General features: G+C 33.9%; 2 protein-coding genes across 28 annotated transcripts in view; one reads left to right on the top strand and one right to left on the bottom strand.

Moving 5' to 3' along the window:
• Window positions 1–1,402, bottom strand: part of Gin1 (gypsy retrotransposon integrase 1) — a 32,200-nt gene extending 30,798 nt beyond the window's left edge. For 4 of the 6 annotated variants that reach the window (XM_021255844.2, XM_004841743.3, XM_004841742.4 and 1 more), the window contains exon 1: window positions 1,288–1,402. The gene's annotated coding sequence lies outside the window, so the exon portion shown is untranslated. The remainder of the gene's footprint in view (window positions 1–1,287) is intronic. The other 2 variants (XM_004841745.3, XM_004841741.3) reach the window with 1 other exon arrangement.
• Window positions 1,403–1,469: 67 nt separating this feature from the next.
• Window positions 1,470–22,340, top strand: part of Ppip5k2 (diphosphoinositol pentakisphosphate kinase 2) — an 85,725-nt gene continuing 64,854 nt past the window's right edge. For 14 of the 22 annotated variants that reach the window (XR_015438891.1, XR_015438888.1, XR_015438887.1 and 11 more), the window contains exons 1-10: window positions 1,470–1,713; window positions 7,738–8,120; window positions 11,185–11,380; window positions 14,127–14,217; window positions 15,413–15,498; window positions 16,455–16,609; window positions 17,965–18,066; window positions 19,775–19,936; window positions 20,930–21,051; window positions 22,219–22,320. Coding sequence is in view for 17 of the 22 variants with exons in the window: in XM_004841749.4 (XP_004841806.1) it covers window positions 8,007–8,120; window positions 11,185–11,380; window positions 14,127–14,217; window positions 15,413–15,498; window positions 16,455–16,609; window positions 17,965–18,066; window positions 19,775–19,936; window positions 20,930–21,051; window positions 22,219–22,320 (1,130 nt within the window). In the remaining 5 variants the exon portion in view is untranslated. Of the gene's footprint in view, window positions 1,714–2,272; window positions 2,295–4,355; window positions 4,593–7,737; window positions 8,121–11,184; window positions 11,381–14,126; window positions 14,218–15,412; window positions 15,499–16,454; window positions 16,610–17,964; window positions 18,067–19,774; window positions 19,937–20,929; window positions 21,052–22,218; window positions 22,321–22,340 lie in introns of those variants that run through there. The other 8 variants (XM_013071119.3, XM_087180700.1, XM_021255836.2 and 5 more) reach the window with 3 other exon arrangements.

The following is a 22,340-nucleotide window of genomic DNA, read 5'->3' as shown; positions in this document are numbered from 1 at the left end:
ATTCTAAGGGAACAGCCACTGTAGACAGAGGAGAGAAAATTACATAACTGGGAGTATGAAATTCCTGAGAGGACAGTAAAGGATGGCATCCAATTCTCTCTCACTCACACACACACACACACACACACACACGCACAAAACCAGCGAGCTACCAACTTAAGTCTCTGAAAGATTACAATCTGTATACATTCCAACTATGTAAAATCTGTTTCAAAAAAAAAGAACACGTCAATTTGTGGTTAAAATTCTGATTTTTGAATGATGCTATTTTAATCTGTGAAACAGGGACCAGCACCATTTTCTGTAACATCTAAGACTAGGAAATCAATGCACCAGGTAGTTTCTTTATAATTTGCTTCATTTTGCCGTACAAATTCAACAACAAAAGCAATGCCTTTAACTCCACGTGCATATACATGAAGCCAAATAGGATAAATTCACTATGTTTATCTGTCTCTTTTTACTTTTATCACGTTTGCAAAACATGATTGTATTCAATGTAGGAAACTGGTACATGTACATAGCACATTTCAATTCTTTTTCCCCCTTCCTCCACTCCCTCTTGTTTTTCCAGCATCAAATTCATTTATTTAGAAGACCTTATAAAGTTAATTATCATGTATACAGATTGAAAAACAGACGAATAGGCCAAATAACATTTTTAAAAACCACGTAAGACGATTGTCATTTTCTTTTGGAAAAGTATTTCTCTTAGGGTTTACACATGCTCATGATTTCCTAGAGGAAATCCATAGTGAGATAAAATGTGCATCTTTTACTTTAAAACTTCCTGACAAGCTTCTCTCCTGAACTCAAAAGGCTCTCCCTGTCACACAGGTGACTTTAATCTGGGGCAAAATTTTAAGCGAAAATGACAACTACGTTAAGGTCAGGATGAGAATTCTCCAACTGCACTTTTACACTCACTCAAATGCTTGGAGTCTCAAACGCTGCTTCGACTGGGCTGAGGGATTTCTTAAGCATTTTGACGGCCTGCTAACTGATTCTAAAGGCAAGGTCCAGTTAAACTTAGTACCTCGTGAAAAAAGACCATTGAGTCAAACTGGTCAGCCCCAAGCCACCTCCCCGAACCCCAGCGCTTCCCCGCCAGCTCCAAGGAACTCGCAACGCCCAAGGCCAGCCCAAGGGGGCACATTCTCCGACGCCTCAAACTCTTCCTACGCCCTTCGAAGGGAACGGTTTTAAAACCACTGTCAGGTTACAACTCACTTTAAAAAAAAAAAAAAAAAAATTCGTATGACAAAGCACACCAGAAAGACCACTCACCGAAGTGGTCCGAAATGCAAACGCCAGGATTTAAGTCTCTTCTCGCGATTTATATTGTGCTGCCGGAAGCGGAACTACCCGGATCCTTAACCCAGGGAGTGCACGTAAAATTTTGATCAGAAAAGATGAGGCGGATCCTTGGGCTCTTACCGGAAATTGTTCCGCCCGGTGAAGTTTCAGAGTAACACGTAACGCGGGCGGGGAAGAGGCGTGTCCGAGACGCATGAGGTGTACGAGTGTCTGAGGTACCGTACCTAGCTGTGGCTCTCCAGCTGCTGCTGAAGGGAGAAGAGGCATGTCTGCGCTTGCAACTGAAGTCTTTTTTCCAGCACCTCACTCCTGCCCCGAGAATTAGAGGGGAGAAACCGAAACCTGGATGGGCTTGGCCCTCTCCTACAGCTCGAGTGGAGACCCCCGCCTTGCCAGGTGAGGGCCCCTAGATCGATGGAGACACTGCACCTGATCGCCCCAGGGCTGCTCGGCTTTGGCTTTGTCTACGGCTGTGCGCTGCCGACCTTAGATGCGCAGAGCACGTGCCTGCGAGGTCCATGTGCAGGAGCGGTGACAACTTGGGCGCGGAGTATTGACAGTACAGCTTTGAGAGTCCTTTCAGGGCTTGATTTCTCTTTCTCCTCCCCCATTGCTTCCTTTTTTCTTTTGAAACGCCAGGCGTTGCAGTTCCGCCACAAAGTAGCTGCAGAGCTTCTACTCCTAGCTGTGTCCCCCTCCACGAAAGTGGGCAGCATCGAGTTTGGGTACTACTAACGGTAGAGGGGCTACTTTAATTTTCATTCTTTAGCCTTTGCCCCGGGCGGGTCGTCGCCTCCACACCCAAAGAACAAAAGCCTTGTGCGTTGTTGGAGCTTTGCATGGTGCGGTCGGAAACTGCAGTTCATTGCCGCACCTATTGGAAGGGAGAGAGTTTTTCCTGGCGTCCGGATGATGACCTTTGGATCTCTTACACGAGGCTCTGGACAACTCTTGGAGTTTATTGCTCTTGGAGTTCTGTGGGTAATAGTTGTTTTTCCATTGCGTGCGGGAGAGGCTTAGTTGAAGAAGTAGGAAGCATGGCTGACTTTAGCACCTAGCAAGCAAGCATCCTAGCCCTACACTGGACAGGGTTTTGTTGAGCTGTTAGAAATTCAATGAAACGTTATAGTTTTTGTTTAAGACAGATAAAATAACGAAGGTAGCTGCGGGTAATGAGCCATGCCAAGTGCTTCACACATTCTCATTCATTCCTTAACAATGCCATGAGGTCTGTTAGATTATCTCCATTTTATAGAGATTGAGAATTGAGGCTTGGAGAGGTCAGGTAACTCCCCCAAGCAAACTTTGGCTGCAGGTAAACATTTGAATCCGATCTGTTTCACTACAGAATTAGTGTTCTGTTGGCCGAGTTCTTCCAAGATTCCAATTTATTCCCTAACATTCAGTGGATACAATACTCATACATTTAGTTTTGTGTGTTTGTGCGTGTGTCTACTTTGACAAGTGAACGATCTCTATCTTCATGGAGGTTCAGTATTGTGATGCACAATTAAGTAGTTAAGATCCCCAAATACTATTCTTATTGCAGTACAGAGTTATAAAATCAAAGCTTGTTATTTAAGTTTTAAATCCATATACTTGCCAAGTGGTTGTAGAGGTATTAAACTGAACAATTGGTAGAACATTTATTGGACACCCAGTTAAGTCCTGGGAATATATAGATGAGGTCCTTGTTCTGCGAAAGCACCCATCCGTATCTGCATACAGACAAGTGTTATAGAACTATTTACTGATTTTCTTAGTGGTGATGATATTGTGGTTATGTAGGAAGATGTACTTATTTTTTGGAGATATGCTTGAGATGATGAATGTTGATGCCTACAACTTTGAGATGGTCAGCAAATATATGTGTATGTGTGTGTATAAATAGAAAGTCAATTTGGCAAAATATTGGCTGTTATTGAAGTGAGTATATCCATGGTTGTGAAATGTTCTTTCAACTTTTCTGAATATTTGACATTTTTCATAATAAAAAAAATGGGAAGGAAAAAAACCCAGTTGTGAGGGGAAGAGATAATTGTAGACCTTAAGAGCATAAAGGAGCGGCAAGGGTTTCGATGTGTATTTGGGGTCTGGCAGAAGCATGATAGTGATCAAGAAAGTATTTAGTGAAACCTTTAGGTTGATTATTAAAGGAGATAGGGAAACTTCAAAGAGCACTGAATTCCAGGCAGAAGGAAATGCAGACTCAGCAGAAAGGTATTGCATAAACATTTGAAAAAGGGGGAAAATACCACTGTGGTGAAGGTTCTTTGGAACCTGGGTTTTTTTTTTTTTGTTTTTTTTTAAGTATATAATCTTATAAATGATGTTTAGTTTGCTTTTGCTAGCCCAGAAGAGACCTTTGTAATCTTTCTTCTTATGTAACTTACTATTAGCATCCTGGAATTTAGCCACCATTAATAACACTGTTTCTACTGGAAAATGCTCTGGGAAGTCAGGAAAACTGGTTTTATGTCCATTATTAAGTTGAGCAGCAAGAACTGGAGTGCTCATGTCTTCTGATTTGGGGAACAGAGATTTATTAGTTTGTACTTGGGCTTTTGAGGGAAGCTGTGGAAAGGGCAACAGTAATGGCTTGGAAAGATTCTAAAATTCAGGTTAGGGGGCTGATGGATTTATCCAAGGTGTTATTTTGAGGACCTGGTGGTGCTGGCCGAGCCCAGTAAAAGTGTGAAAGAAGACTGTTTATCCGAGGCGTTAGTGCTCTTGTAGGTCTCAGATAGTGTGGATGACTGGAAAAGATGTAATGGCTTATCCAGCAGTGGTAGTAGAAAAGAGGAGTTGCAGTGGCTTCTTTTAGATGGAAGATAAGTGGGTACGTTCTAACCAGGTCTGAATCTGTATTTGTCCCTTGCCAGTTAAATTAAGGTCAGAAATCTGTCTTCATTAGAACAACAGTTAACAAAATATATAAACAGCTAACCTTTCTGAGTCCTTTACATGTGCAAGTTATAATGGGATCTATATTGTTATTTTATCTTCAAAACTATAACGTTTATAATCCAATTTTACAGATGATGGATGGAGAGGTTCAGTAACTTGGTTAAGGGCACAGAGCTGAGCAAGTTTCAGAAAAATCATTCAAACTCGGTTTTGTCAAAGTCTTCTAGAGCAGTTCTCCAAATCGTAATTCCAAGTCAAGCAACATCAGCATCAGTATGACACTGGAAGTTTTAGAAGGACAAACTATGGGCCTCCACCCCCAGACCTTTTACTTCAGTATTTTAACAAGCCCTCCAGGAGATTCTAAGGTATACTATAATTTGAGAACTATAGTACATATTGCCTTTAGTGAGGAAAGCTTAGTAGGATGATAGTCATTTTAAATTCAGAAATCAAGGTTAAGGTCAAGGATGCTTGTCTTTTGCACAGATTTTTAAAGAGTTTCTGAAACCTGCCTGCTCATCCATTCATTAAAATATAGATTCTCTAGTTAAGAATTACTGCTTAGGAAAATTTGTCATAGACCCAGTAATTTGTGTTTCACAAGTGTTCCACGTAATTGTAATGTAACCAGTCCATTTCAGGACCACTCCTGTAGAAGGAATCTTAAAAGTAAAGGTTCAGTTCTGATATTTGAATAGTGTACACATCTTTAAGGCCAGACAGTTAATATATTTTGGAATTCATGGCTGAACATTGATCAGAATGCTGAATAATGTGGAAATGTTAGCTGCATAAACTACTTGGTTCAATTATCTAAAAAAATTATTTAAAATACAGATACTCTAGAATGTTCATTTGCAGCTCTTAATGGCTGATCATTGATTGATTTTTATCAATTTCAAATTACTTGGACTCTGAGCCTTAAGTGTCCATTAGTAATGAAATGGGCCATGCCTCTATCCTGAAAGCATTTATAAAATGAGGAAAATGTGCAGGCATGGTGGTGCATGCCTACAGTTCCAGCAGTCTGGGGGGTTGAGGCAAGAGGGTCACAAGTTTGAGAGCAGCCTGGACAACTTAGGGACTTAGCAAGACCCTGTTACAAAATAGTGCAGAGACCTTGGGTTCAGTCCCTAGTACTGCACAAAGCAAGCAAGCAAACAAGCAAACAACAAACAACCCCAACTCTAATCCCAGGGGTAGTAACTAAGTGCTTTTGAACTTTTTTCATAGTAAGGCATATATAGAAATTGTTAGTCTTTGTACTATATTCTAGAAAAACTGAAGAGAGTGCTGATCCAGGCAACTGGCCAGGAGGGTTGCAAGCTGTTTTACTCTTTTAATAGCTGAGAAAACTTCTTGCCATACTTACAGCTCATGCATAGTGAGACAACATGTTTGGAAGCCCTTTGTGAGCAAATTAAGTACTTAATAAATAACAATGTTTAATAAACATTCATTCCCTTGAGGTTCATATTTTGGATATAAATAACCCAAACTGTTAAGTAATGGTAAGGTTGTAGGTGACCGAGGGTCAAAATGAATCATGAAGAGAAGACTTGAATATTGTTAAGGCAAAGTTTTGTGCAGGAATATTTATTGGGTACTTGAGATGTTTCGTTTGTTTTATCTCCTTTTTTTTGCCAGAGATACTCAGATTTCCTGTACTAATAGCATACTAATATCAGTGGTGAATGCATGTTTTGCCTTTTATCCACTTCTGTTGTCCTACCGTCCTTTCCTTTTTTGGTGGGTAGTACGTGAGTTCATAAACTTGGCTGCTTATGGAAATCACCTGGGAAACCTTAAAAATATGTGAGCCCTCCTCTCAAATATTCTAATTATATAGAGTATGACCTAGAAATTGAGACACAAGCATGTTTAATGTATTATCTTATATTTAATCCTTGCAATAAATTATGGGAAGGAACAATTTACAGATGAGGAAATTGAGGCCCTGAAAAATTGTTCAAGGTTATACAGTTATTGGACTCAAAATTTCAGCCCAAGTATTTTTGCTTCTATTTCTGAATCTATCCTCTTAACCACTAACCTGTTCAGCCCTTTTATAATATCTGTAAGTATCTCCCATATATTGAAATGGAATTACAGGAGTAAAGCCTTCCTTAACCTTTTGTTCTTCAGAGGCTCAATTGTTCTTTCTGCCTTTGTAACAGAATTTTTCAAAAGAATTGTGTATATGTCCTCTTACTTCCCCTCTCCCATTTTCTTAAATACAGTATAATAAAGTTGAAATTGTTTTCCCAGCCTTCTGCCTTCATCTTTGCTGTTTCTCCTACATCACTTTCTACCATTCTTCTGTTGCTTGCGTGCTGTACTCCAGCCTCCTTACTATTCCCTGAATATAGCAGATAGGCCAAATACACTTCTCTCTTTTGACCTTTAATATTTTATGTTTCTTACCTAAAATACTTGTATAACCCCATGGCTGACTTCCTAATAGAATTTTAATTCCTCTTTAAATGTCTTATTAGTGAGGTCTTCCTAACATATATTTATTTGTTGATTTATCTCTTGCCTTTCTTCAAGTGAATGAAAAAGACATAGTTGCAGATCTAAGTTTGTACTCAAATGAGAGATATATAACTATGTCCCTTGAACACATTAAACAATGAAACTGAGTTTGAATTAAGTGAAAAAAGGGGGGGGGGGAAACGTATTCATTTATGTTTGGGGAAAAAAATCTATGGGATACACACTTTTTTGTATCCCATGGGTTGTAGACAAGGTTGACTTCTACTCACACATACACAATTTGCTAAGTTTAAGAGCTATTTTTGGAATGAAATCTTATTTTCTCTGTAATCTTTTGTTGTTGTTATTATTCTTGATGTATATATAAGACCAGAATGAAGTTACATCCCCTAAATAACTTTATTTCTTGTGGTACTAGGGATTGAACACTGGGCCTTTGCACTGAGCTACATCCCCAGAGTCTTTTTAAATTTTTTTGTACTAAAACAGAGTCTCACCAAGTCACTGAGTTACCCAGTCTAGGCTTGAACTTGTGTTTCTCCTGCCATAGAATGCCTAGAATGCTTGGATTACAAGTGTACTCCACCATGCCTGGCAAAATTTTTTTCATACTGAGTTAATGTAATTTCAGATGAATGTTCAGTTTTCAGTGGTTTTAGGCTCCACCTTATATTTTATCTGTATTTTTCCATTCAGATACTTCTGAAATATGTGCTGAGGGATTTAACTATTAATGTGTTCTTTAAATTTTTGAATAATTTTCTCTTAATTTGTTAGATACTTTTGAACTTGAAGAATTTTTTATAGATTCTTTTGTTATTTTGTATCATGTCAAATTTCTATGATGTATTTTACTGAGCATTATAATCTTTTTCTTAATTTTGTGAAAGAAGATATATTTTCGTTTTGATGGTATTTGTGAAGTTATTGGTGCTGATTTTGTGTCATTTAAGTTATTTTTACATGTATATTTTTGAAGTACACTCTCCAAATTAATTTTTTATTGCATTTTAGGTAAAAAAAAAATAGCTGTATCAACTCAGGGAAGCAATAGCCTCACTGTATTTTAAACATATCAACAATGAAGCACTGATATCTGAGAACAAAAGAGCTTTTGCCAACTAACTGTCATCACAATTTCCAGTGATTGTATAAGAAGAAACAAAATAACAGCAGACACATGTGCCAACTAGGATAGAAAAATCCTTTCCTCGGATGCTACTTATGCAGAAGCAGTTTTAATATAGATCATTTAAATTATATCTCCACCAAATGAAATAAAAATGAGTGAAGCTCCCAGATTCTTTGTTGGACCTGAAGATACAGAAATAAATCCTGGAAGTTATAGGCATTTCTTCCACCATGCAGATGAAGAGGAAGAGGAAGAAGATGAGTCTGTAAGTTGTTTGTTTGGTGGGAGACCAGGGCAGTATAGGATTTTTACTGATCACTGCTAATGTAAATGAATACTATGCTTTTAAATTAATACTTTTTTCATTTACGAATTTGTTAGAAATTTTTTATACTGAAATGTATGTTTTGTTTTATGAATGATGTTATTGAATCGATGGTGAATCAAGAAATACTAAAAAAAAAGAAATACTACTGGAAATATAGTTAGGGATGAAATTTCTAAGTTGTCTAATGATGCCTTAGTTTCTCTCAGTAATGTGCATAGTGTAACTCAGGATTGGGTAGTGGTAGTGGCTGAGAAAAACAGAAATCTGGGCCATAAATCAAAAAGGTTTCTTGTATACAAAATGTATAACAAATATATCAAGATAAAGAAATAGAAGGGAGACTAACCAAATTTGTTAAGTTTAATGTTGTCGGTGAAAGTACCAGTTGAACCACAGATGGTGCTGTTAACAGTGCAGAAGTTCACAGAATGAGTGGCTAGGAGAGGCTACCTCAAGTATCGATGTGAGTGTGCGCTCCATGTTTCTTCTGATATATTAGAATGTTACACAGGTACTGGATTTTAGGAACGACACCCATCTATTATATTCATTTTGCTGCAGTTGCCTCAGTCCAACATTTTTCTTACTCATTGCTTTCTTTTTACAAGTAGAGATTGCTTTATTCTGAGGACTAATTTAAAATGCAGACTTACAATATGTTTATGTTTCTTGTATTTTAAATTGGAAAGAAATTTTTATTTTAAAAGCAAAACCTGTTACACTTGGTGAAAGTAGTAAAAATCAAGCCAAAAGTAGCTATTAGATAACTCTTAAACTTTTTCATAAGAACAGTGTTGTTTACAGTGGAGTTTTATATGTGTGTGTGTGTGTGTGTGTGTGTATGAAATCCAAATTGGACCGTCACTAATTTAAAACCTTCTATGCAGCAGGCTTCAGAGGTAAACACCCAGTAACCCTGAACAAATAATGATTGTCAAGGTTTTCTGTTAGCATTCAAAACTTTTCTTCATCTGAAGTTTTATGTAGAAGTCGTCCAGTAAATAAGACATAAAAGAACGCAGGGCTTCTGTGGCTCACTCAGACTAGAAAGCACTGTTGATCCAGCTTCTACTGGCTTTACCCAGTTCCTCTCGTGTTCTCTCTCATCCTTTCAACCCTCTATATTTCAGTAACATCAAAATTTTTATTTCCATATATTCCATGCTTTTGTACTGCACAATTTTGCTCTTATGTGTGCTTCTTGATTTCTCTGACATAACCCTGTTTTGGAGTAGTTGGTGAATTCATTATGTTTTAATCTTCAGAACCGTGCTCAGATTTCATGTCTTTCACTCTTGCCACTCTTCTTGCTCTTTTCCCCATGAGAAATTTGATCACTTCTTCCTTAGTACTATGTCAGTACCTTGATATGTACATCTGTTCCATTTTACAGTGTGCTATATTCCCTGTTACACTCAACGTACTCTGAGAACAGCTACTTTTGTATATGTAATCTTCAGTAGTTAATATAGTTCCTGGAATATTGGTGATAAACTGAGCTTGCAAAAATGATTCCCAATTGTCACTTTCAAAGAGCTTTATTTGGTTCATTTAACCTATAGCTTCATAAAATGATTTATTCCAGATTGTTTTCCTATTAAGATTTCAAAATGAACTTTTGTTTTCTTAGAAATTAAATCTAACAAAATAACTCAGATTTGTTTTAAAAATTATTTTTGTACTTCTGAGGTTTTACCTAATAAAATTTTGTTAATCATGTCTTAAAATATAGATTTGTTTATTCATATTTTTAATGTGAATGTTTCCTGTTTATCTTAGCCAGTAAGCACGTATTCATTACATAGATCTGTAATAGAACCACACAATATATTAGTTTTCTTTTCTTTCTTTTTTTTTTTAAAGATTAAAGTAGTGTTAAATGTTAGGTTGAGTACTTTTGTCCTGGGAAAAAGACTGACGGAATATTATAATGAGATATATCAAGACTTTTTGATCAGGAATAAGTTGAATAAGGGAACATAAAAGTAGATGAGAAGAGAAAATAAAGACAGCAGATCTCAGGAAGATTACAATTTATAATCAAATATAAATACTGATGTGAATGCTAAATTTCATGAGTTAGAAGAAACATTGTAGAAATATAGGTCTAGGAATAAAGAAGAACCATTTCATTCCAGTGCTATCCAATCCAATTTTGTTGTTATATTAAATTCTTAGATAAAGTCTAATATACTTTAGAGCCTAGATTTTAATGTCATGTGAAATATATAAAATCATATACAAGGGAAGAAATGACAAACTGGACAAAGCTTTTTGTTTTTGGACACAGCTTTATATGGTTGATAAATCTAAACACTTGAATGCTAAGACCCCAGAATGAATCGAGTAATTTTATGAATCCTGTTACTATTTCTGTCTTCTGCCTTTTTAGTTTAAACTGATTTATGATATTTGAGCCATAAGTAGGGGTATTGAGTTTGAAGATTGGAGTGTCAAAGAATCTTGATAGTTCTGTTAGCAATGTGGCTCTCTAAAATTTCCATTGAATTTGTCATTTGTGACCAACTAATATTGCAGCTCAGTAGACAAGAATACTGTCCTTGAATGTCTCGTAACTTTGCAGTTGGAACCACATCTGCATCTTATTTTGCAAGAAATTTCCTTATCTCATTTCCATTGGCCTTTTCACTTGCATTAGATTCATTTTGGCTGTCATTTGCCCTTTTCTGCTTTGAGGAAAGTACACAAATGTTACCAACAGTTAAAGAAGGGGAATTTGTTTAAGTACTAAGTTTGATTGAAAATTGTAACAAGACTCTGAAAATGGTTTTCTACAGTTTGTCTCTCCTTTTGTAGAAAATTTATTTTGTTTAAAAGTTTTTATTATAATGATAAAAATTTTTGAAATGCTTTTGTTGGTTAGTGTGTCACTTTTATTGATTTATCACATGCCTCATCTACTTTTGAAATGAAATTAAGACAGTTATATTTTGGAGTTCATATTAAGTTAACTTGATTTTTAATTTTGTTTCTGTTTTAGCCTCCAGAAAGGCAGATTGTAGTTGGAATATGTTCCATGGCAAAGAAATCTAAATCCAAACCAATGAAGGAAATTCTGGAACGGATCTCCTTATTTAAATATATCACAGTAGTAGTATTTGAAGAGGAAGTTGTATTGAATGAACCAGTGGAAAATTGGCCTTTATGTGATTGTCTTATTTCTTTCCATTCTAAAGGTATTAAAGAAGAGGGATCTCCTTTATCTTTTTTGATTAAAAAACTACTACATAATTAACTATAGATTAGATAAAACACAAATAAAATTAAACTAACCCACTTCATAGATAAGTAGTGTTAACATTTTGATAAATTTCCTTCCGTCTTTCTTCTGCATTTTTTAAAATTAGTGTCATAGTGTAGGTATGCAGTTAACTTTTTTCAGTTTTATCAAGAGGGGCTTTTATCCTTCTATATCATTCTTCAGTAACCTCATTTTTAATGTAGCTTAGTATACCATTGAGAGATGTGCCATAACATATTTAACTAATATCTGAACATTTGGGTGAATTTCAGTTTTCATTACTAAAACCAAGGTTGTAATCAGCTCTTTGAATATATATCGTTGTTTGCATTTGAGTTTCTGGGATAAATTCTTGACTTATTACATATTTTAAGCCCTATATTTTTGCCATATAGAAAATAATCTTATCATTCCTCATATCTATATTTATAACTTATTTCTAAAGAACTTAATATTTACAATTTTTCATCTTACTAGCCTATATTAATCAGAAATATCAGTTAAGATTTAATATTAAAATTTACTGTAAAATTCACTAATCAGAATTATTGTTTATCTGAAAATTTATAATCTAAAAATCTATAAGTTAAGTGAATTTCCCACTAAGAACTATAATTTAAAAGATCTTTTCCATTATAAACATATTCACATGGTATTTAATCGCCCTGTTACTAAAATCTGTAGTCTGAGCTGTTAAAGTTGCACTTCAATAGGAAGAAGGGGAGGCATGAGACTTTGTGCTCCTACAGTGTAAATTGATTTTCATTATTAAATGGAGAGTCAAATCTCTGACACCCCTTATTTCAGATTTTAAACCTTGCATATATTGAGGGTAAGATGTTTTTCCTTCACAGTCACATGATTCTTTCTGTAAAAACTGTTCGCCTCTAAAAGCTGGGTGCTGTACCTAAGCCACATCCCATACTGTTTCTTGATAAGGAAAACGTTCCTCTTTGATAGCAATAGAAGCAGGGAACTGACTATAGCTCTTTTCTAGTTGCTAAATTCTGTTAGGAGGCTTGAAATCTGAGACATCTTTGTAAGAGAGAAATTCTGAGAGTACTCTCAGGACTTCGAAGGATATGTAATTTATGGCTGATTCTTAGCATAGAGTATCTGCTTAAATTTTAAAAACTAAGAAATTTAGGAATAAGTCTTGTTTCACCAAGCATAGCTTTTTGTGTTTTGTTTTTAAATTTTAGTATGTGCTAGTGCTTTGTCTTCTAATTTTCTTTTAATATTGCAAAAATAATGTCTTCACTAATATGCTTAGTGCTCATTAGTTAAATCCTAAAGTTGTACATTCTTGCTATTTTTATCATTTTCTACAGAAAAGATATTCATTAAAATATTGTCACATAAGGAATAATAGATAGCATTTATTAAGGACTTACTATGCCAGGTACTGTACTAGCATAATTTTTATTTAATTTCTTTAAAATCCTACTAGGTAAGACTGATATCCTCGTTTGTAGTTGTAGAGATGTTAAATAAGTTTGTCCAAGGTTACAACATAGCTAATGAAAGATGGAGCCAGGTTATGAACTAGTTTTACTCTTTTTTTTTTCTTGATGTTAGGGATCGAACTCAGAACCTTGCACTTGCGAGGCAGGCACAGTGCCACTGAGCTATATCCTTGGCCCTAGTTTAAATTCTTAAATGCTAGGCTGGTCTCAAACTCCTAGGCTCAAGCAGTCTTCCTGCCTTAGCATCCTGAGTGCTAGAACTACAGGCATGCGCTATCATACTTGGGTCTACTGCCTGTGTTAATGTATATTGGTGGATACTACTGGAGACTTTCGCCATCAATATCAAGAATTAAATGTGAACATTGAAGTTCTTAGCAGAATGTGGTGGTAGATTCCTGTAATCCCCACACTCTGTAAGGCTGAGTTAGGAGGATTTCAAATTCAAGCTCTACTTGGGCTTAGGGAGATCCCTTTTCAAAATAAAAAGTAAAAAAAGGCTGGGGATGTCGCTCAGTGCAGAGGCCTTGAGTTCAGTCCCCAGTACCAATCAGTCAATCAATTCTTTAGATTTTTTTTTAATGCTTCTTTTTACCATATCTACCATTTGATTTGATTACATTCTAACTAGTAATTTTATAAAAGTCTAGAAATTTTAAGAAATTAATTTTGTTGTCTAACAGTGACAGCAGCAGCATGAATGTGCTCATTTATTTTATATTTTGAGCATATATTTTGCATGTGAGTTAAATTTTATATTTGCTATTTTGAAAGGTACGTAAGTTCTTTGAATATCAACTCATTTATACATTTGCATGTATAGACATGCAAATATCAAATGAAAGAGTTGTATATACAGTGTATTTAAAAATCATTAGGTGATTGTGATACACTTCTGTTATTTATATATAGATTTTTCTTTGTATATGAGGTTATCAGATGACTAAACATACATCAAGAAACATGTCAGTGCTCGCATTTGGCTATATAATCACTGACTTGATGTGCCTTATCAATGACATTAACTAGGAAAAAATGAGATTTAATAATATAAGTTAAATCAGCGTCTATATATTCTATACCTTTTATAGAAGGCAGTCTGTGCATAATGAAATTATTCTTTTATGGGCAGTGGCATCAGTTGAAGTTTCTAAAGTTATAGATGTCAATTTATCTTGAGATTGTGCAGAATATGTTAATAATATGTGTTCTTAGGATTTCCACTGGACAAAGCAGTTGCCTATGCCAAACTCAGGAATCCATTTGTAATCAATGACTTGAATATGCAGTATCTCATACAAGATAGGTGAGTGGTAAACTTGGCTAAATTAAGGGAAGGAAAATTAACATTTAATTAGTACATACTGTCATATACACTGACATAGCATCAGATATTTTCACGGATATTAACTCATTGCATTCTTAAAATAATGCTCAACAATAGATACTTATTAGCTAATTTTACTGATGAGGAAACTTATCAGGGAAATTAACTAATGTTTCCAAAGTGACAAGTAGCTGTCCAGGTAGCTAGACAAGGACTTAAACTATATTAGTTTAATTTCCAAAGCCTAATAAACTATGGAAGATTAGTTTTTTTATCATGTGACTGTAACTGTATTTTTAATGGTGAAGTATACTTACTTAAAATATTTTATTATTTATCTTCACATTCATTGAATAAACCAAAATAATATATTTCTGAAAGAAATTATAAAATAGGAATATATTCATGTATTTTATGTAATTGATGTTTCACTGATAGCTACCCTTACAATTTCACCAGCATTTTTTGTGTAACCATTATGAGATTGTATATGAAAATATTTTATAAAATAGAAACTAGTTTTCTAGTCCTCTGTTTTTTATTTTTGTTTTTTTCTATGCTCTCAGACAGTAGATTACTACTCTCTAAACATTTAAAACAGTTTTTTTTGGTTTAAACAAGTACATATTTATATATATATATAAAACAAATATATGCACATATAAAATTCCTGTTCTAAGAAGTTTGAAAAATTAAATCATAAAACTAATCATTGTAGCTACTGTATTTTTGTATAATACATATATAAAGAGCAATACAGTACTTAATTGGAGAGAGCAATACATATACAAAGTCATATTGAAACACCTTCTCTTAGCATTCTATGTGTATTTCTCCATGACATTAAGTATTATCTGAGTGCAGGTTTTTTAATGGTCAGGTTATAGTCTGTGACTGGAATATATCAGCTTGATTTATCCATTTCTTTTTAGCATTACATTCTTGTTTTAAAATTAGTGTTTTAATATGCTACAAAAAGGTATTCAATTTCTGCTCTCATTGCTGAACATTTCCTTAGAAAACATTTTTAGTATTTGAAATACTATTTTTTTTAAAAGACTCAATATACATACCCTTTTTAATAGTAGAACAGTAATGTATTTTACAAAGTACAATAATATACTCATGTGAAATAGACCATTAAAACAATAGGGGTGTTCTTCTTTCTCTTTAGGAGAGAAGTATATAGTATTCTTCAAGCTGAAGGTATCTTACTTCCTCGTTACGCGATTTTGAACCGTGATCCAAATAACCCCAAAGGTAAAAGTAAGAGATTTTAAGCAAGTTACCTTTTGCCACTTAACTTACTTTTGGCTGCTTCTCTGTAATGATTAAGTAGAAGAAATTTAAAGAATTCATAATATTTCACTTAATATTTTTCTTAATGACTAAACCAACAAGTATTATATTCAATTCTAATACAACATTATGAGGTAAAAGGTTCACTGATAATTTAGGATTATCTGTCCTAGTTTTTTTTGGTCTACATTTGACATACCTCTAAGAATCACAAAAGCGAATTTTCTGATTGCCTGGTTAGTAGATTTGTATTGATTAGGAAAGAGCAAGTGACTAATGTATGACATGCTATAATGCCAAGATTAAGTATCTGGTAACTAGAAATTTTGAAATAATAGTGTTAATATCTGAAGGCACCTGTTACACTTTTTTCCCTGGTTATCTAAAAATAACATGTAAACTCTCCATGGGGGCAGGAAATAGAAGATATAAATGGAACAGGAAGTTACTGTGCTGAAGTGTGCTTTCATCCATTTCAAAAGCACTAATTGCTAATGTAGATTTGCCAGGGGAAATGTTCTGCTGATGATGAATATTACTGTGTTATAATGTTAGTTTTTGGAGGTTTGAAAAGAACAAAATTTTAACCCTAGATGCAAATCAAAATCACAAGGGAGGTTTTTAAAAAAAGTTCTGTGCTAGACTTCCCAGCCCCCAACATCCCGCATCAGTAGTTTTCCAGAAGCTTCCGAAGGTGGGTGATTATAACATGCAGTCAGACTTGAGAATTCTTGGTATAAATTTTTTCTTTCTCGTGAATGTTATTAAAACAAGGTAAATTCACTTTTGCTAGGAAAGCTTAAAAATAGTTTTGCTGGAAAGCAGAATAAATTGCATTGTGTTTTGGTTCAGAAAAATGTAATCTAGATAATATAATATGGTCTGTAATTTTTCTTGCTATTTTATTTGGTTTGTAGAATGCAATCTGATTGAAGGGGAAGATCATGTAGAAGTAAATGGGGAAGTTTTCCAAAAGCCATTTGTAGAAAAGCCAGTCAGTGCAGAAGATCACAATGTTTACATTTATTATCCAACTTCTGCTGGAGGTGGAAGTCAGAGACTCTTTAGAAAGGTGAACTTTTGTAATTTTGTATAGTGTTCCTCATTCTTGTATAAACTGTATTAAATATAATATAAATTTTATAGAAAGTAATCAAGCATTTAATAAAATTATGATTAAATACTGAACTCTTTGAAATGTTTTATGTAGAGATAAATTCATAAAATTGATGCCATACTGTGTTAGAAAAGCAAGGCATCCTGGTGATTATTTAATTTTGTTAAATAAAATTCCTATCTACAGAATACCAAGCAAAAAAATTACCTGATTTTTCATTTTACCTTTTATTTGTATTTCTGTAAGACTAGCAATCTGGTTAATAATAAGCGGTCTTAGAAAAATGTCCCAGAAAAATAAACAGCTTATAGAAAAAGTAAAAAGCAATACTAATAACCTACTTACATGAATATATTTTAATGCAAATTAAATCTGAAGTATAATGATACTATATTATTTTTGGATTGGCAGAGACAAAAAAATGCTGAATAGTTGGGAAATAAGCATAATTCCCAAAAATTACTGGCAGGAATTCAGCCTCTTAACAATATAATTTAGCAATGAGTCAGAATTAAAAGTGCATCTATATAATCAAGGATGTGGTGGGTGGGGAGGGGAAAAGCAATAAAAATATCAAGATATGTTAGTACCTACTCCCTAAGATGAATGTAAACTTTATATATTGCAAATATGTATTAATAAAATAAAATTTAAAGAACAATGAGATACCATTTTAGTATCCATTATAGTGGCAAATATTAGAGGCTAACAGCGCCAAGTACAGACAAGAATGTAGAACACTTGGCACTCTTACGTATTGCTGGTGAAACTAAATTACTGAAATAGTTTCTAAAAGATTTTGGCAATATTTTTGAAAGCTGAGCCTGAACTTCCTAGTAATTCCTTAGAAGCACAATTGTGCACATATGGCATGATGACACTTAAAAAGAGCTTTAAAGCTTGTGCTGGCTTCGGCAGCACATATACTAAAAAAAGGATTAAAGCAACATTGTTGTAACAACCAAAGCTTGGAAAGCAACTTAAATGTACACTGATAGAAGAATGAATGCATTCTTGATTATATTTACACAGTTGAAAATGCTGTAGTAGTAAAAATGAACATGTACCAACATGGCTGAAACTTAGAAACAGTAGTTTGTGTTTATTGTATTCTTATTCCCTATAACTTATATATAATTTACAGAGGCAGCAGAAAATACTATAGTACCAAATATATGATCATTGTTAAATATGGATTAATCAATTATTTGAAAGCTTCTAAGATTGAAATAGATGGTAAATAAGGGTTGTATTATTAATATGAAGAAAATAATTTGATTTTTATTTTGATGGACATCTTTTATTTTCAGATTGGCAGTAGAAGTAGTGTATATTCCCCAGAAAGCAATGTACGAAAAACAGGGTCATATATATATGAAGAATTTATGCCTACAGATGGTACTGATGTTAAGGTAGGATTGAAAGTTTATTATAATCTTGGATATATAGTGGTACTGATGTTCTTATAGAACAGGTTAAAGTACAGATGCGCCTAACTTATAAATTGGGGTTGCAACAAGATGATGAATTCTTCGACAGCTGAACATGCCATACATTCAAAAAGCATTTGCTACACTTACCATGTTGGAAACAGTATTTTAGTGACAGTGTATCTTGGAGTATTACTGTGCTCACGATTGCGCGGCTGCCTAGAAGCTGTGACTCACTGGCGTGCATCATGGGAGTGTGAGACCAATATCAATAGACACATATCAATGGCTCAGGAAGAGACCAAAATTCAAAGTATGATTTCTCAATGTGTATTGTCTTTGCACCAGCATAAATCAAGTGGAAAAAACCTCAAGTCAAACTATGTCGGTTTTAGTTTTGGATTTTGAGCTTACCAGTAATCTCAGAAAAAGAGATAACCCTGTAGCTACTTCTAACTTCTGTTCTGGATCTCTTTCTTTTTGATTAGGGATTCTTAATCTGCTTCATTCCATGTGAGCACCTTTGGCAATTGGAAGCTTATGAACCCTTTAAAAAAAACGAGTGTTCTTGAATACTTAAAAACACACGTGAAAGCATGCACGGTGGCACGTGGCTGTCTTCCTAGGACTCTGGGAGGCTAAGGAAGAAGGATCGTAAATTTGAGCCCCGCCTGGTGAACTGACAGAATGACAGAGACCCTGTCTCAAAGTTAAAAATATAAAAAGTATATATATATATTTAAAAGAGGTGTAAATGTCACCCAATGCTTCAGTCCTCAGCATCTCAAAATGAATAAATAAAGCAACCACAAAGGAGGAGTCAGTTTTTATTGAAGTGTAGTTATTGAAATATTTAAAACTGAAACTTTTTGATATAATAATACGTATATGATTCTTTAAAGGGACATTAAATAACAACATATCAGGGTGAGAGTATTACTGGCCACCAGTTTCCAAGCAGTGATTAGTGTAAATGGCGTCTTCAGACCTATGGCAACCAGAACGTGGTAAAAATGCCAAGGATTTCAGTTGATGACAAAGGAGATCTTAATACCATTGCCTTTATAGTCTGTCTTTCTCTAACGAGGGTGTTCTTTCTAAAGCATAAATTTGATCATGAACCAAACCTGTCCTTTAAAATTCTCTGATGAATTCTCAGGATAAGAAGTAGATTCATAAGCCTGGCAAACAAGATATTTCAGTCTGTCCTCTGTCTTATAAATCTCATTTCTTATGGTATAGACTACATCAAATAATTTTTTTGTTGCCTGAATATGAGTTTCATCCCTCTGCTTTTATGTTCATTACCTCTGCTTAGAATGCCTTTCCTTTTCTTGTCTGCACTTGTATTCATTCCCTCATCCTCTTTTAAATGTTTTTTTAAAAGTTTTTAAATGTTTTTTAAAAAGTTTTTTCCTTCCATAATGTTTTATAATTTTTCCTATTTTTCTGTTAAACTACAACAATTTGGGGAATATAATGGCTGGTATCAGAGTTTTCTGTAGAAAATGAAATCTCACTTTTTGGCCATATATGAGTAAGTAATTACATTCCAATATATATAAAATTTTGGCATGTAAAATAGAAAGTTCTTTCTAATAGTTGAGTCTGAACTACTTTATTGATTTTTTTCTTGGAACTTATTGTTTGTGGTTTTATATTTGCATTGTATATTTAATATTTGTGAAAGGTTTACACAGTGGGTCCAGATTATGCTCATGCTGAAGCTCGAAAATCTCCAGCACTTGATGGCAAGGTAGAACGAGACAGTGAAGGAAAGGAAGTAAGATACCCTGTTATTCTCAATGCACGAGAGAAATTAATTGCTTGGAAAGTCTGCCTTGCTTTTAAGGTAAGATGCAGTACAAGCCATTTGGCACTTGTAAAAGGAATTTTAACTTGCCTTTTTGAGTAAGAGACATTATTTGGACTTAAAATTAGAGAAGTAAGCTGAGACCATAATTAGTACATCTGAAATGTTCATGTACTTCTCAAGGGGTTCTTCTAGGGCTAATATATTGTATTGTAGTGCCAATATAATCTTTTTGTATCATATGGAAGGAAATAGTATCCATTTATTCATAAATTTAAATTGCAGAGAATAACCAAGCTAACCAGAGTTTAGGGTACTGGTTAACCTATTTTTTAAAAAACTAGTTGTATTATTTACTTAGAATGTTAGCCTCTAAATAAGCTTTAATACATTTTTATAAATTATTTGATTATGCTAAGATTCTAAAAATTATGACTTAAAATTACCTTATACTAATGCATGATGATTTGAACATAAAATCTAGAGCTTAAGAAAATTCTTATAACTTGAGCAGGAAATTTACCCCTTTCAATGATTTTCTTCTTTCACATAAATCAAATTTATTTCCAGTGCTTACTCATAAGTATTTGCCAGATTGTAAAAGATTTGCAGGGTTAATTGAACACTTCCTCTAGAGTTTGTCTTTATAAACGTTTTTCCTTTTGCAAGGGGAGCAGTGGTTAAGATGACCTAATTTCTACTAGTGTAAAATTTATTCATCAAAACCTTTAAAATTATTTCTTTTTAAAATTTAAGTGTTAGTGGAAGATTTTTTGATATAATACACTCTTATTTTGCCTCTCTAGTCCCTTGTTCATCATCAGGAGCTTAAATAACTAGAATATGTGGAATACATAATGTATCCTCAGAGTATTGCAGTTACAAATAAGTAGTTTAATTTAATTCTTACCATGTAGTAAACCAACATATAACAATATACTTTTAGGCGTTTATGGAGTATATGTTCTAATGAGACTGGAAAACTGAATTATGATAATTGAAATGTTAAAGTTTGTAACTTCTTTTAAATAGCAAACAGTTTGTGGCTTTGATTTATTACGGGCCAATGGACAGTCCTATGTCTGTGATGTCAATGGCTTCAGTTTTGTGAAAAATTCCATGAAGTATTATGATGATTGTGCAAAAATACTTGGGTAAGTATTAATTTTTCTTCTCTTTACCTTTGCTTCTAGTTATTCAGAAACCAAATAATTGTTAATACTAGCTGAATAGCAATTTTTAAGCATTCTAGATTAAAACTCAATGTTCATAAAATGACAATCTCAAAGATTGTACCAGAACGTGAATTCTATTTAAAGATATCAAAGATATTAATTTATGATCATTATAAATGAGGCCTTAAGATTTTAATTTCATAGATGTAGAAATGATTAATCAAAATATTCCTCAAGTTATTGCTATGTAATAATAGTTGAAAGATTTTATTGTCCTATTTGATTGCACAAAATTTAGCATACGTGAGATCAATAACCTAGTAAAATAGAGATTTGAAATTCAGGACTTTTTTTTTTAATTCATTGCATATAGAAGTAGCACTTTTGTATTTGTTGACCTATTTTCTTCATACCTTGATTGAGAAAACCAGCAAAGCAAAAATTATTTTTTAAATTTCAAAGTATATATGACAAAGCCATGGGAAACTTAATGCTTTAAAATGTTTAATAATGAGAGCCATCTTTTTAGCATGTTTCAAACATTTGTGAACTTATCCTTAAAGTGAAATTGAGGGTTGTTCACCAAATTTTAGCATGAATAAACAACACCAAAAACCCATATCATTACTTAAGCATGTTTTCATTGTTCTGCTTATTAGTATAGTAGTGATTTGTTAAAAGTAAGCGTGATGAGGGCCGGGGATTTAGCTCAGTGGTTTCACCGCCTGCCTTGCAAGCTCAAGAACCCAAGTTCGATCCCCAGTACCAAAAATAAATAAATAAATAAAGTAAGCGTGATGTTTAGAATGGTTACAGGTGTTCAGTGAATAATATGAAAAATAATGATCAGTATTCACACAGAAAAGAGTCTTGAATTCCAGGATGTATGTAATAAGAAATGATCTAATTATAGTGATTTATATAATTCCAATATTGACTTATATTTTAAAACTAAAGATTTGTGGCATTTCCTTAGTCTTCTGATACACCAATTTAGAAGTAGTGATCTGTTTTTTCTTCATCAGGGTTGATTCTTTGAGCTTTTATGTATTCACTAGTTCACCTTAGGATTCTTTATTATTCTGTCCTGTTTTATCTTTAAATGAACTAATTTTTAGGGGTTGGTTTTTTTTTTTTGTCTTGAAGAAACATTGTAATGCGAGAGCTTGCTCCACAATTTCATATCCCCTGGTCGATACCCTTAGAAGCTGAAGATATTCCAATTGTACCAACTACATCTGGGACTATGTAAGTTTGAATTCTTTTCA

This window comes from Heterocephalus glaber, unplaced genomic scaffold, assembly GCF_053883595.1.
Source record: "Heterocephalus glaber isolate CG9 unplaced genomic scaffold, H.glaber_assembly_v1.0 deba00001465, whole genome shotgun sequence".
Classification (NCBI taxonomy): domain Eukaryota; kingdom Metazoa; phylum Chordata; class Mammalia; order Rodentia; family Bathyergidae; genus Heterocephalus; species Heterocephalus glaber.
The sequence above is the reverse complement of the archived record's forward strand: the minus strand, read 5'-3'. Positions and strand labels throughout refer to the sequence as shown.